Source organism: Suricata suricatta, chromosome 2 (assembly GCF_006229205.1).
Source record: "Suricata suricatta isolate VVHF042 chromosome 2, meerkat_22Aug2017_6uvM2_HiC, whole genome shotgun sequence".
NCBI classification, from domain to species: Eukaryota; Metazoa; Chordata; class Mammalia; order Carnivora; family Herpestidae; genus Suricata; species Suricata suricatta.
Window position 1 is genome coordinate 1,359,905 of NC_043701.1, and position 12,308 is coordinate 1,372,212.

General features: G+C 53.3%; 1 protein-coding gene across 4 annotated transcripts in view; it reads right to left on the reverse strand.

Moving 5' to 3' along the window:
* Window positions 1-490: 490 nt before the first annotated feature.
* UBE3C (ubiquitin protein ligase E3C) overlaps window positions 491-12,308 on the reverse strand; it is a 98,474-nt gene continuing 86,656 nt past the window's right edge. For 2 of the 4 annotated variants that reach the window (XM_029920924.1, XM_029920941.1), the window contains 2 exons: window positions 8,195-8,325; window positions 491-1,857 (listed from right to left, as the gene is read on the reverse strand). In XM_029920924.1, the coding sequence (XP_029776784.1) occupies window positions 1,687-1,857; window positions 8,195-8,325 (302 nt within the window). In that variant the 3' untranslated portion in view covers window positions 491-1,686. Of the gene's footprint in view, window positions 1,858-5,954; window positions 6,704-8,194; window positions 8,326-12,308 lie in introns of those variants that run through there. The other 2 variants (XM_029920928.1, XM_029920934.1) reach the window with 2 other exon arrangements.

Here is a 12,308-nt window from a genome sequence, read left to right on the forward strand (position 1 = left end):
GGAACGGCGAGCGCCGGGGGAGAGCGCCCCTCTGGCTCCGGCTTCTCTCCGCGGCCGCGGGGGTCAGGGGGGGACCAGGAGCCGCAGAAGGGCTGCCACAAGGCCGCCTCCCCGGGGCTCCGCCGCTGCCAGGCGCGGTCACAGGCCGCCATCCTGCGCTGCCGGGTGCGTCCACACATCCTGACGAATCCGGTTCATATGAGACTCCGGGCTGTTCAGAGGGCAGAGCACAGGGAGCACAATGGCTTCGGGGGACTCCACCACACTCTTGGGGAGACACATTTAATGCAAATCTGTAGCCGTGGGAACATACAAATAAATAAGCTCAGAAGGGCTGAGGGAAAAAACCCCAGGTAAGTGTGTCTGCCGTTGTCCCCTCAGTCCCAAATAATCCATTTTCAAAATACTGATAATAAAACATACACGTTAACTCATACGTAAGGAAGATACAGAACATTCACCATAAACCTGAAAGAAAAATAAAACCAAGGACAAACCCTAATTACTTTATTTCTGCATATCCAGACTACAAATAGCATTTAAACACTTAATTTATTATTCAAATTATGAAATTATACATTTTGTTCTGATATGGTCATTGTCTTAAAAGTGTCATTCAGTGTCCCCGCATTTAAAAGCATATTGCTAAGTTCTGGTCACTCCCACAGCACGGCGCCCAGCCCCGGTGACAGGACGCTGGGTGAGGCGGGGGAGCAGGTGCGGGGCCCTGCAGCCCCCCTCCGCGCCCCCCTCCGCACCCCGGTCGGGAGGGCCGCTGGCTGTCAGAGCCGACGCCCCTGACATGCTCTCCGTTTTCAGAGACGGAATCACCCAGCAACAGGGAAGGTCCCGATAAAGTGCCTTTTTGAGAGTTACTGACACTCCTCCCCTCCCCAGGCCCGCCGCGGGCAGTCTGGTCTTCCTTCAGAAGCAGCACCTTCGAGAAGCAGAGGCGCAGGCGGCGCGCCCCCCCCCCCCAGGGTCCGGGGAGAGGGGCACGCGCCCCAGGGCGGAGGGCGGTGGGCCGCAGCGGGCCACGCTGAGTGCAAAGCCGCAGCCGCCACTTTGGTTCAAGTGACTCAGACGCCAGTGTCTGCTCTCCCGCTTCCCGGGGCCACCCGAGCTGCGTCCCCTCACCCCGCCCCCGTGCAGGAGCACCCGGGCCCCGGGACAAGCATGCTAGGCCGGTGCAGCGAATGGCTTAGAAAGCACAAATAACATATCATCATGTTGTGTATTTCCCGAACCTAACCACTTTGGGAAAAGGCAGCAGGAGAGAAACGCCTTCCGTTTTAACAATCAGGATTGTAAACAACTGAGCGGCACGAGGCGGGGGCTCCGGAGCGCCAGCGCACCGCCCCTCGGACCCGGCTCCGCCCCCTGGACCCGGCTCCGCCCCCTGGACGCGGCTCCTCCCCTCGGGCCCGGCTCCGGGCTGCCCTCCAGGAGCCTGGCGGGGACGCTCCGGGCCACGGGCAAAGCCAAAGCTTCATCTTTGGTTAATTCACTGCGTCGCCGCGAGTCTGAAATCTGTGTTCTCGGTGGCAAAATTGCTAACGCAGCCGCATGGCACATGACCCCTGTTATTCTAAGTTATCTGGAAAGCAGTGTCCGTCAGAGTAAGTGACCGTGACTTACTGGCCCATCTGGACCATGCGGTGGGAGGAGGGCCGGCGCCGCCTCCGCTCAGCTCAGCTCGAAGCCCGCGGCGCACTCGATGGCGTAGAGGAGCTTACTGCGCAGAAGCGCCTCGTCGTAGAACTCCGGGAGCTTCAGCAGGTTCATGCAGGTGCTGGCCGTGGGGAGCCGCTCGAGGTCGGAGCCTCCGTTGTGAATGCAGAACGCGGGGTACAGCTCCTGCAAGACAGCGTGCACGACGCGGCTGAAACAGGCGGCCCGCGACGCACCGCCTAGACGCACGCAAACCTGCCTGCTTCGAGCAGCGACCAGTCTCTGGCCACACAGTCCCCAAAGCCACTGGGGGCTGCACTGCAGCGCAGACGAGGCCCACGCGGCCTGGACTCTGCGCCCTGCGCGGACCGGGGCTGGGTGGCACTCACTCGTGCGGAAAGTAATCTGCCCGGTGAATAGGGCCTCCAAGGTTTGGGTTTCGGTCTTTTAAAAATCTGTTGAAAATTCAAGAAGCTAAGAGGCTGAAGACTTGAATACATATGCCTGTTTGTTTCTGTGGAAATGTGGGGAGGCAGCCACCCGGGAAGGGAGAGAGGGGGAGGGAGCGGGGGAGGGAGCGGGGGAGGGCCGTCTTCTCCAGACCAGTGCACCGTGCAGGCAGACGCGGGGCGTCAGAAAACAAAAACCAAATTCACTCAGAAACAAAACAAACTCCCCCCCAAAACATACTAACTCAGAAGGGGAGAGAGAAGGGGGCGCCTGCGCGGTTCGGTGGGCGGAGCGTCTGACTCGATTTCCGCTCAGGTCATGATCTCAGGGTCGTGGAGCCTGTTTGGGGCTCTCTCTCTGCCCCTCTCTCTCCCTCTCGTTCCCTCAAAGTAAGCACACATTTAAGAAAAAGGGGAGGGAAAAGCAGCACCCGAACCCCAGACACAGGAGCCCAGGGGGGCGCCGTCCCGAGAGTGGGTCCCAAGAGGCGGCTGTGCTGTGCCCCGCTGCCCACCGCAGGCCCACACGGAGCTGCAGCTGATCCCAGGGCCCCCAGGAGAGGAGGCCCAGGGGCGCACGGAGCCCAGACGTCAGCGGTAAAGCAAGATGCAAACGTACGATCAAATGTAAGCCTGGATCGGAACTGGAGTGTCAGTTTGAACTTGTGATGTATTTTTCTCTTAGGGGAAAAACGCCCATTTCCCAACTGCCCCCTGCAAAGGCCACCAACAGTCTCCATGTGTGTGTGTGACAAGGAACCGACGGAGACACAGGTGTGGTTTCTGCAGACCCGTTCCTCACGAGAGGGAGCCAGCCTCCGGGGGGAGATCAGGATTCCACGTGGAGCCTGGAAATGTACATGACACGTGGCACCGTCTGTCACACCAGAAACTCCGTGGGTTAAAGGCCCATCGGAAGGCACCCTGCCCATGGGGGGGGGAGCGCTCTGAATATCAAAGAATGATTGCACTGGCCTGAATCGCAGAACACGCCAAAGCCTGCGCGTCCCCATGATGGTAAGGGCCGGGAGGCGCGCCCGCCTGGAGAAGGCGTGGCCAACCCCTCGGTCGTGATGGCCTCCATCCTTTCTGTACAGAGTCCTCAGGGAAACCAAACAGTTGATGAGAAAAAAACTAAGTTTTCCTTTACAGAAAATTTCACCTAAGAAGCAGAGAGATGATGTAGTTGGAATGCAGCCACCTCACCCCCACATCACAGAATGGACTTAGGGGGGCCTGGGCGCGTGGCTGGATGGGCGCCGGACTCGATTTCAGCTCAGGTCACGAGCTCACGGTCTTGAGTTCAGATGAGCCCCGCACCAGGCTCGGTGCGGACAGCACGTTGTGGAGTCTGCTTGGGGTTCCCTCTCTGGGGCTCTGGATCTGTCCCCACGTGCACGTGTGTGTGACCCCCCTCAAAATAAAGAACCATTAGATGAAGGCCAGGAACGGATCGAGGGAGTGTGACAGGCAGCCACACCATCAATGCTGGAGCGCGCACGCCAGCCCGGCACCGAGTGTGCCCGGCGCCCAGCCCTGGGTCTGTGGACGACATCATCTATGCAACGTTACTGCCAAAAACGGAAACCTCAGATCCGGGAGCTGATGGAGCCTCTACTGACCCCTCACCAAGGCGCAGGAGGAGCGACAGGCTCCTCCGGCAGCTGTGCCCTGAGGGGCAGGAGGAGGGGGCGGCGGACGGCAGACGAGGATGGGGCAGAGCCAGGACCACGCAAGCGAGGTGGGGGCCGGGGCTTCTTTGCACCGGGAGCACGCGCGGTATTTGGGGAGCACTGTGGTTATTTTAAGACATGATGACGTCACTCTGCTATTCTTTGAGGCGCGGTGTAAGCACGCTCATCCTGCGACCCCAGCTCCCGTCTGTAAGCAAGAGTACTTGGGGTCTCAAGTATTATCCCACAGAGATTAGTGCAGGGACAAGAAAATATTTTCTCCAAAATCTATAAAGAACTTTTCAAACTTAATACCCCCAAAAACAAATAATCCAGTGAAGAAATGGACAGAAGACATGAACAGACACTTCTCCAGAGAAGATACCCAGATGGCCAACAGAAGCATGAAAAGATGCTCAACATCACTCATCATCAGGGAAACACAAATCAACACCGCACTGAGGTCCCCCTCACACCTGTCAGAGTGGCTAAAATCAAAGAAACACAAAAACATAAGAAACAACAGGTGTTGGTAAAGATGTGGAGAAACAGGAGCACTGTCACTGCTGGTGGGAACGCAACGGGGCGCAGCCACTCCGAGAAAACGGTGCGGAGGGTCCCCCAAAAAGTTAAAAACAGAACTCCCCTACGACCCAGCAACTGCACTACTAGGTATTTATCCAAGGGGTACAAGTGAGCAGTTTCGAAGGGGCACGTGCACCCCAGGGTTCATAGCAGCACTGTCAACAACAGCCAAAGTATGGAAGCAACTCGAATGTTCACCCACTGAAGAATGGATAAAGAACATGTGGTGTGTACACACACACACACACACACACACAAAATGGAATACTAGTCAGCCATAAAAGAGAATGAAATCTTGCCATCTGCAACCAGGTGGATGGAACTAGAATGTATTATGCTAAGTGAAATCAGAGAAAGACAAATGCCATATGATTTTATTTATATGTGGAACATGGGTAGGGGTAGAGGCTAAAGGGGGGATGGCACCTGTGCTGAGCACTGTGTGGTATGTAGGTGATGAATCACTGAATTCTCTTGAAACCAATATTGCACTAAAAGTTAACGAGAATTTAAAAGTCAATTTGAAAAAGAAAAAATACAAAAAAATTTTTTTCAGAGTGCCTGGGTAGCTCAGTCAGTTAAGCGTCCGGCTTCGGCTCAGGTCACGATCTCACGGTTCGTGAGTTCGAGCCTCGTGTCAGGCTCGGTGCTGACAGCTCAGAGCCTGGAGCTGCTTCAGGTTCTGTGTCTCCCTCTCCTTCCTCTACTCACACTTGTCTCTCAAAAATAAATAACTGTTAAAAAAATCCCGAACTTCATTTAAACAGTATACATGGTGTATAATATGTGCTAAAAAAACACTTGTCTTTGAAAACAATTACAGCTGATACGCTGTTTTAAGTGTCTCATAGAAGTGTCAGAATAGGATCCAAAAGAGAAACAGAAAGGCCGTTAATTACATTTATTATTTAGCCTTCTGCGTACGCGGAGGCCGGTAATTTCCTCCGAAGCCTGAACAGACGGCCGTGAAAACAGCGTACTGGGAGTCGCCTGGCAGGCGCGGGGGAAGGAAGGCGAGCGCCGGTCTAGACGGGAAGAGCCTCAAGTGCATTTGGAGGAAAATGTGCCCGCTCGGCGTTCCGTTCATAATGCTAATTGAATTTCCCATTTGGAGTCTTAAAAGTAAAAAAAAAAAATGAAGTTCTTCATTGAAATCTGAGTCAAGGGCACGATTTGGTGCATAATTAAATACAGCACCACCGGAATCTGCATTAATTCAGAGTAAGAAAAACCATCAATTTGTTATGTGGCCTGATGGCAACTGAACACTTTTCTACAGCGCTTTAATGACTTTTTTGTCTGTAACGATCACACTCGGTGAACATATTTAACTTTAATTAGCTTCAGCAGCTGCTGTCCCCACCACAGACCCGGCGCCACGGAGCCCTGGCACCTTCGGATCACGCACATCCGCCTCTGCTCCCTGCGGCCATGCACCTGCGGGCCGCCCGCCGCCCGCACCCGAGTCCCGCTGGCCTTGCCCGGGCACGTGGCCCAATCGGACGCTCACACAGTATGGGGACTTCTCCCAACTCTGGAGTCTAACTGTGACAACTGTAAAGACATCTGAAAACTCTAAATTAAATCCCATAGTTAACAGATTTTAGGTCACTGAAAAAAATCCAGAACAGGAAGACTGCCCCACAACCTCCACAAGTAACAGTGACACGTGACAGCGATACGGCAGGTGTGACTGTCCGGGGACCCCAACGGGGGACAAGAGGGTTTTACTGTTTGGGATTCAAAAGCCAGCGTGGAGCCCGCGCTGCTCCCTCCAACCTGCACCGCTGCCTCGGGCCCTTCCCACGGACTCCTGCTCTGGCTGCCAAAAGGGCTAGAACCGTCCGAACCTTCCCTCCAGCAAGCCCGGGGTCCTTACTGGCTGGGGACCGACTGAGTAGGAACCGGCAGAAACCCGTGGGTCCTCCAAACTGCCCTTCATGAAACTAGGTGCTTGATTTTTTTACTTCTAGGCATGGGGTCATTTTGAAACTGGAAGGTACTAGAAGCCTGGTTTCCATACTGACTGTTCCTGGTAAACTATCTACCGGCACCACGGTCTTGACGTGGAAGAATTTAGTTTATGGGACTGCGTACGTGACCGGACAATGGAAAGACGCGGTCCACTCAGGACCCTCTCCTGGGTCTGACCGGTCCGTGCATGTGGGTCCCCCCGCCCCCAGACTCTTCCTGCTCTGCGGGCCCTTCTCATTAACGGTCAGGGTCTGTGTTATGATTCTTGGCGTTAACTTTGTTTTCTCTATCTGGTCAGTGTAGTTGGTCCTGTTGGTCTTCTGGACGCTTTTTCTCTCCGTCTCTGAAAATCTGGAAGACAGAGAGGTGACTGTAGTTCTTCTATCGTTGAGTATTTTACACTAACAGCTTTATGTTCACGTTTTAATTCATCGCTGCTTCCAAATCGGACCAGTGTCAACGATCCAGGGCCTGTGAACGTAAAACCACGGCGGTCACGCCACCCCTCCCGTTCCCCCACTTTACGGCTCTAGCTCTGACCACTACTGACATGTGGGATGAAGCTACTGGTGTCCACTTTTTTAGAAGATTTTTTAAAGAAGTTCACTGATTTTGAGAGAGACAGAAAGCAAGCAGGGGAGGGGCAGAGAGAGACAGACGGAGAGACAGAGTCCGCATGTTAGTGCAGAGCCCAACGGGGGGCTTGAACTCTCAAACTGAGTTCATGACCTGAGCCACAATAAAGAGCCACATGCTTAACCAACTAAACCACAGATGCACCGAAGATTTTTAATTTTTGAGTCATCTCTACACCCAGCATGGGGCTTGAACTCACAACTCTGAGATCAAGAGCGCACGCTCCACCGACTGAGCCAGCCAGGCGCCCCTACTGATGTCGGTTTTTAAAAAATTCTGATTAAAGTGCAATTAACTAGAAGCTCTTATCTAATACTCACAACTTTTCTGTGCTTTTGAAATAATTTCAAAGTAAAAATTTAAAGAAAAGAGTAACATGTATAACCCACCGATCAAAGGTTACTGGAAGGTGTGGGCCTGCCTGTCACACAGGCCGCTGTGTGTCCTGGACGGCGGACGCCGCTCAAGGGAGACGCACTGACTGTCCCTTAACCAATGCAGCCTGACTGGGGAGAGGGGGCCGCCGCTTGTCAGACGTGATGGGTCCCGTACTCTGAGTCACAGTGAACAGCCAGGGATATGCCACTGGCCCGGGAACAATGCTGGCCTGAACTACACGAGTCCACCTGTATGCGGAGTCTTCTCAGTAAAGACAGGTCAGGACCAGGAAGGCACTTCCTCCCCCGACTTGCACGCCCCTTCCCCTAGCTCCCTACACTGGAGGGCACAGCACACAGGACGCAGAAGAGAAGCGTTAACTGACTGACTGTTACCGGTGCGGCTTCTTGTCAACAGCAGCCTATCTAGTAGTTAAGGTTTTGAAGAGTCCAAAACTACATGCGGGTTTCTTGTGCACAGAGGCATCAACGCCCCTCAGCCTGTGCTGTTCAAGGTCACGCGCACTTCTGCTCGTACCACACTCCTCCCCGGTGCGCTCCAGCGACGGGTCAGCCTGGATTCTCCTCAGCAGGATGCTGAGGCCACGGGTCCTCATCACAGACGCAGGACACGTGTCATTTATACTCCAGAGAGCCCGCCAGCCTGCAGGGCCCGGTCATGGACAGTCACGGCCCCGCCAGCCCCTTCCCCGCCAGCGGACCCGAGCTCGGGTCAGATGGGGCGCTGCTTGGCCCCGCCCCCCAGCCTGCTGGCGTCCCGGCAAGGTACAAGTTGGGGTTCAAAGCAAATGGCACGAAAGCCGTGTACCTTAAACCCCAAGAGAGGGGGTCGGGAGCAGCTTGTTACAAACTTGAGCAGCTTGCGCTTCTCTTCGTCCGTGAACCCTTCTACCACCCTCCAGAAGACCTTGATCACAGGATGGTCAGCAGAGTAGCCGCCTGGAGCAAGGGGAGGAAAGTGTTAGTAAAAGCAAGGTCACTGCAAGAGGGGGATTCCCCTCAAAACACCAGAGCAACACACCACTCAGAGAACCCCGTCTTCGTCCGCCCGCTCCAGCGGTGGGCGCTGGCCCACGGCTGGGAGCCCCTCTGGGGCCCTTTCTTTTCTTCCAGGGGTGTTCCGGGCCCAACACGGGGCCGAACTCACAGCCCTGACTCGCGACTGAGCCAGCCAGGCACCCCTGGAGCCCCTCTTCATTCTGCTCCTGGTACACTCGGGGACAGAAACCTCCGAAGGGCCCAACCCCGAAGGCCAGAGTGAGAAGCACCCCGCGCCCACGGGATGAGCCTGGCCGCAAAGGGTCCGAGGTCTGACGCTGCTGCGAGTTAGAAACCCGCCTCCCGGAGCAGCAGAGCCTGACCGCGGGTGTGCGCGGAGTCAGGGCCTGAAATCAGCACACTCCGGGCTTTCTATTTCCAACAGAGACAGCGACTTGGCCAACGTGACCTCAGGGCCTGCATCTGTTTCATCGCCCGCCCTGTGACAGTAAGCTGCAGACCGTGGCCGACCACCCCCCAGCGCACGGTCAGACCACATTCTGAAATGTACTCTCTGCACTTACAGCTTTTAATCTAGTTAAGTGCTTCCTAAAACTGAAATAATTGCTATATATTGTTCCCTCATTGTTAATATGCTACAGAAATAACATCAATAAAATAGCTTAAGTGCATTAATTGGCACCAAAATGAATATGATAATATTTTAAAACCTATTTACTGGAATAGCTAAGACCATTAAAGGTACAGGCTTCCAGCACAGACAGGAGGCAAAACACCCCGAGACAACTTCTTGGCAAACGGGAGGCAGGACTGGTTTCACTTCTTTAAACTTATGACCTAAGAGCGCGGACGAAGTGACCTCAGGTCTTATCTGCCTTTACATAAACACCCGAGGCCAAGTTTCCAGCAAAAGAAACTAATTACAGAGACATACGTGGATACCCTCACATACGTATGATGTACATATTTACACAATGTAAATGGCGTCCGCAAACTTAGTTTGGCAACCACGTCCACGATCTGCTTTTGGAACATTCCCATCTCCCCGAAGGAGTCCCACGGCCCCCCAGGGACAGCCACCGTCCGCCCTGGCTCTGCAGGGCGCGCAGAGGTGGCTCACCGACACGGGAGGGGGCACAGACCCCACTCCGCTTCCATGACCCCATCCGAGCCACCTCGGAGGAAGGCCTGGGAACTAGCTAGCATCAAGGGGACAGAGAGGTCTGGGCAGGGTCCTTTCTTTAAACTGTGGTAAAATACCTGACAGATGTCACAGTTTTAAGCGGACAGTTCAGGGCCCCCGTTACACCCATATGGCCGTGCAACCACCAGTGCCAACCCAAATGTCGTCACCGCACACAAAAAGCCGACGGAGCGGTAAGTCCCCGTTCCCACGCCCCAGGCCCGTGACCGCTACCCTGCTCCCAGGGCCGAGGAATCTGCCTATTTCTAGGTATTTCACTGACGTGGAATCATACAGCCCAGGCCCCTTTTTGTGTCCGGCTTATTTCACTTAGCGTCATGTTCTCAAGATTCATCCATGTTGTAACTTTTCAAACTTCATTCTTCTTAAGACGCCCTAACACCCCACTGTAGGGATATACACGCATCTGTGCACCGTCCATCACGGGCATTTGCTTGTTCCACCGTTTGGCTGCTGTGAATGCTGCTGTGTGAGCGTGCAGGTGCACGTGTGCCACGGTCCGACGTCCAGTTCCTCGGGGCGCACGCTTCAGAGCAGAACCGCAGGGCCCTGTGGTGATCTAGGCCCCGCTCTGTGGGGGCCACCGGACCATTCTCCGTTCCCGCCAGCAACGAAGCAGGTTCCTTGCGAACACTTGTTTTCTGTGTGTGTGCATGTGTGTGTGAGTGTGCTTAAACGTGTATTTCACGATTGTTCTGATTTGCATCTCCCTGATGATTAGTGATGCTGAACACCCTTTTGAGATTACTGGCTGTTTATCTTTGGAGAAATGTGTATGCAAGTTCTTTGCCTATTTTTTAATTGGTTTGTCTTCTTGCTGCTGAGTATAAGAGCTCTTTGTATATTCCGGATACACATATGTATCTCTTCCAAGTATTTTTTCTCCTTCTGTAAGACTGGTCTTTTTACTTTCTTGAGAGTGTCTTTTGATACACAAAGCATGTGATTTTAACAAATTCAATTCATATACACACACACACACACACACACACACACACACACACACATATATATTTGTTGTTATTTGCTGCTTATCCTTTTGGTATCATATCTAAGAATCCAATGCCAAATCCAAGGTCATGAAGAATTACCCATGTTCCCCTAAGACTTTAATGGTTTTTAGCTCCTACATTATGGTTGTTAATCATTTTGGGTTTGTTTTTACGTGCGGTGTGAGGCAGAAACACAGCCTCATGCTTCTCTAAAATTCCAGGTGTTCTACATTTAGCTTTTTAAATTGTTGTAAACTTTTCCAAAGTTTACTTACTTTCAAAGAGGCTCTACCATTTTGTATTTCTATCAGTGAAGAGGGTGCTGACGTTTCCACGTCCTCACTAACACTTAGTATCGTCTCTTCTTGATTATGGTCTTATACATGCCGACGGGCGCTGACCCCCTCGCAGGGGGGATGCGTGCATTTATCAGATTACCTGGATTATAGTCTTCCCAGTGGGTGCACAGTAAGATCTCACTAGGACTTGATTCCCATTTCCCTAATGATTCGTAGTGTTAAACATCGGTTCATGTGTGTATTTGCTTACTGGCCATTTACATCTATCTTCCTAAAAACCGCTTCTTTCTGGGCCATGTTTTTAAATTCAGCTGTCTGTCTCACTGAGCTGTGTTCTTTATGTGTCTAGAGTAGACACAGTCCACCGTCACATGTATCACTTGAAAATATTTTCTCCCCATCTGCGGCTTATCTTTCATTTTCTTAATACTATCTTCTGAAGCACTAAAGCTTTAATTTTGAGGAAGTCCAATTTTCTATCAATTTATTTTTTCTGGATCATTCTCTTGGTGTACAACCCAAAGCACAAACCTGTGTCTAATCCAAACGTCATGCAGATTTTCTCCTTGATGCTCTTTTCAAAGTTTTATACTTCTGGTTTTCACCTCCTGGCCGCTGAGTCTCTCGAGCTGGTTTCTGCACACGGTGTGAGGTGAGGGCTCAGCGCCCTGTTTTCCCCACGGACCTTGTCCCAGGACTATCGTACGCTCAAGTGAACTGTCACCTGCCCGTAGACTTGAGGATTTGTTTCTGAACTCCTGATTATGTCCCACCGATCAACAGGCCTAGCCTTGTGCCAAAGCCTTGATCGCTGTGGCTTTAGAGTGGGTTTTCAGTCAGAGTGTAAGTCCTATCACTTTGTTCTTCTACTAAATTATTTTGGCTGTTTCAGGACTTTTACATTTCCAAATGAATTTAAAATCAGCCTGTCGATTCCTACAAAAAGGACTGCTGGGGTTTCGACAGGGGTCGCGCTGACTCTGTGGGTTACTTTGAAGAGACTTACGTCTGGACGACACGGAGTCCTCCGGCGCCTCCCCCGCAGGCCGCGGGCCCCCTGGGCAGGGTGAGCTTTCAGAGCACAAGCCTTGCCCGCGCGCGGCGTGCGCGGCCTCTGCTAACTGTGAACTTCACTCTGCGACGCTGCTGGAGCGGAACTGTTTAATCCCGCCGCGGCCGCGCCTACACACACGCGCGTCTGTGCTGCCGCCTGCGGACACGGGCGCAGTTCTTTTTTTTATAGATTCTGTCTGTCACGCGGTTTCTGAAAACTGTTTCCTTCCTTCACTGCTCCTTTCCAAGCGGAGCTCCCGGCTGTCCCCCCGCCACCCTGCACCGGCGAGGAGGCCCGTGAGCCCCGGGCGCCGAGGGCGGGCGGCCGCCGGCTCCTGCGTGCGCCCCGGATCGGGGACACGCTCGGGAGCTGGC